This window comes from Hermetia illucens, chromosome 6 (assembly GCF_905115235.1).
Source record: "Hermetia illucens chromosome 6, iHerIll2.2.curated.20191125, whole genome shotgun sequence".
Classification (NCBI taxonomy): Eukaryota; Metazoa; Arthropoda; class Insecta; order Diptera; family Stratiomyidae; genus Hermetia; species Hermetia illucens.
Window position 1 is genome coordinate 32248655 of NC_051854.1, and position 2819 is coordinate 32251473.

Consider the following 2819-nt stretch of genomic DNA (forward strand, 5'->3'; position numbering starts at 1 on the left):
ATAACTCTTATTTTTGTTTAACATTAACATTGTAACAATTATACTTTTTTACTGAATTGTGACTATAACTTTCACATTTTAACTTTATATTCATATATGTCGAAGATTTGCATTAATTAACTCGAACTTCACAAGATTTATATTAGAACCACTAGCCCAGTAACGTAGAGAACTTGTCTAATTGTTGAATCTTTAAAAGTTGTAAAGGGTAAACCAACTGGTCGACATCGTTGGAAATACAGGCAAAGTCTGCCAACCTACATTATCAAGAAAATCACCTAGGTGCTGCGAGCCACCTCGAATTCAAACAAACAAACAATGAGTAAATGAGTATTCCAAAAAAAAGGCTTCAACAGACACAGTTAGCAAAATTGAAATCCGGACATCGTCGTATGAAATGCATAAGTTCAGAAAGGGGTAAAAGGAGTTGCATGTGTTTTGCATTTTTGACAAGAACGTAACTTACAGTCTGTTGTATACAATGCAAAGAAAATCAGCGAAAAGGGATAAAAACGTTACGTTCTTGTAAAAAAAAACATATGCAGTTTCCGAACACCTTTGGATTTTGTATGACAGTGTCCGGATTTTAATTTTGCTCACTATACACATCATTTCGACACAAAAAATCGGATGATTTTTTAACCCGATAATTTATTTCCCTTAAACACGCTCCTTTTAAGTTAGTAATCGTGCAAGTTTAAAATTAAAATTCCAATAAAGATAACTATTCTACAAAATATTACACATTATTGCAATACAGCCCCATCGTATAGACATTGGTTAGGTTGAGATAAAAAGTATTTAGGGCAGAACGCATTGCCCTTGACAGAGTGTGGCAGCACCGTCCGACGGTTTATAACCACAAACTCGTACCGTTTCAATCTATCCTGAACCGATTCGGGTGGGATCTCTTGTTGCGTGACAGCTCTTCAAGTACTGTCAATTTTTGTGTTTATCTGCGACCTGGAGTGAAAAAAGCCGCCAAAATAACTTCCGAAGGTGATATGACCCCCAAACTGAAATTCGCTGAAGGTACCGTTGAAGTAAGTATTTTCTTCGGTCGAATGGAATTTACTGACCATGGCTTTCTGTGGTGTTACAGGCGAAAAAGTGCTTTGCTTCCATGGACCGCTCATTTACGAGGCGAAAGCCCTCCGGAGTATGGTGACGAAAGATAAACAAGTCAAGTATTTCATACACTACGCCGGCTGGAATAAAAAGTGAGTATATACCGCGAAAAATAAGTGGCGATCCATTAAAATGTGTTTGTTTGGAACAGTTGGGACGAATGGGTGCCGGAAAATCGAGTGCTCAAATACAACGAGGCAAACGTCCAACGACAAAAGGAGGTGTCGAAGCAACATGCGTCGCAGGCTGCTAGGAACAAAAAATGTAAGTAATAAGTTTTGCTTACGATTGCAAAGACGGGGAACTAAAACTGTACATTGTGTGATTTCCAGCAACGCCGAAAAACAAGAAGACTGACGGCAGCGGGGCAAGCGTGAAGGACGGGGACTCGCGGGCATCTACACCTTCGAAAGAGGTTGCGAAAGAGGTCAGCACCCCTGTGGGGCCGTCTACCTCGAGTAGGGGCCGTGTAGCGAAACCAGGAACGCCAGGTCTGCAGCAAGAGCCAAAAGACGAAGGACCCAAGTAAGATGTTATTGAGTTATTATTGATGGTTTTTACAGAATATCCTCGGCAGGAAAAAAAGAGGTCGCACCGAGACTCCTTCAGTTGAAACTGAGGAGCAGTTTCTCTCCAAAGTGGAAATCAAGATCAAAATCCCCGACGAGCTAAAACCCTGTTTGGTGGATGACTGGGACGCCGTTACGCGCCAACACAAACTCATCGAATTGCCTTCAAAAACCACAGTCCAAGATATCATAGATAGTTATATTGCCTTCAAGAAGTCCTCCAAAACCTCAAACCCCACGAAAGAGGTGGCTATCAACGACGTCGCAAACGGCCTCGTCGAATACTTCAATGTGATGCTGGGGTCGCAGTTGCTGTACAAATTCGAACGGCCGCAGTACGCGGAGATTTTGCAGCAGTTCCCCGACACGCCGATGTCAAAGGTCTACGGAGCCTTCCACCTGCTTCGTTTGTTCGTGAAACTCGGTTCTATGCTCGCCTTCACGGCACTGGACGAGAAGTCGGTGCAGACTCTTTTGCTCCACTTGAACGACTTCCTCAAGTATCTGGTGAAGAACAGCACGACTTATTTCAGTATGCAGAACTTCATTAATGCGAGTCCGGAGTACCACAGGAAAGCTCAGTAGGTGAGACAGGTGCAGCGGAGCTGGACGTCGGCTGCATTCAGGTCGTTATCATGCTACGATTCCAATGGAAGTAAAAACAAGAAATCATGTAAAAGTTTTTATTGACGTTTTGTTTCATTTTCATTGGCTTTTAATTTTTTATTTAACCTTTCTATTTTAGTAAGTTGTAGGCTAAGGTTTATAAATATATAAACAATGAATGATTGTGAATAAAGTATTTGCAAAATTCACGGAGGTTTTTATCCTCGGAATAAGGTCCACCGACTGGGCTTATACAATGCAGTTCTGTGATATAAGCGTGTATGGTACGCTTATATCTTTAGAGATATTTGAGCATTTAGCTATAGAAACAACTCAAATTTAATATTAGCAGGACGTTCTCAGCCAAACTACGTATTCTCGCAAAATCTGACTTTTACTTACGCTCCAGCTCCAGAAGAAAAAGGACCCCAGAAAAGGCGAATTTGAAAGTAAACAGTCGGCATATGCATGCATACCCAACAACTCCGAGCGTAGTGGCCCACTGTACTCGACGCT

General features: G+C 41.6%; 1 protein-coding gene across 1 annotated transcript; it reads left to right on the forward strand.

The window, feature by feature from the left end:
* The first annotated feature begins 876 nt into the window (after positions 1–876).
* LOC119658892 (mortality factor 4-like protein 1) lies at positions 877–2512 on the forward strand. Its single transcript, XM_038066695.1, has 5 exons — positions 877–1032; positions 1103–1220; positions 1280–1392; positions 1461–1653; positions 1706–2512. Exons 1-5 carry the CDS (start codon positions 1005–1007, stop codon positions 2280–2282), a joined length of 1029 nt encoding a protein of 342 aa, XP_037922623.1. The 5' UTR covers positions 877–1004; the 3' UTR covers positions 2283–2512.
* The last annotated feature ends 307 nt before the right edge of the window (positions 2513–2819 follow it).

Excerpts from the sequence above, each read along its gene's own strand:
- LOC119658892 (XM_038066695.1), top strand. The coding sequence starts at position 1,005 with ATGACCCCCAAACTGAAATTCGCTGAAG. Across the intron at positions 1,033-1,102 it reads CAAACTGAAATTCGCTGAAG|GCGAAAAAGTGCTTTGCTTC; the intron begins GTACCGTTGAAG and ends GTGGTGTTACAG. Across the intron at positions 1,654-1,705 it reads CCAAAAGACGAAGGACCCAA|GAAAAAAAGAGGTCGCACCG; the intron begins GTAAGATGTTAT and ends TATCCTCGGCAG.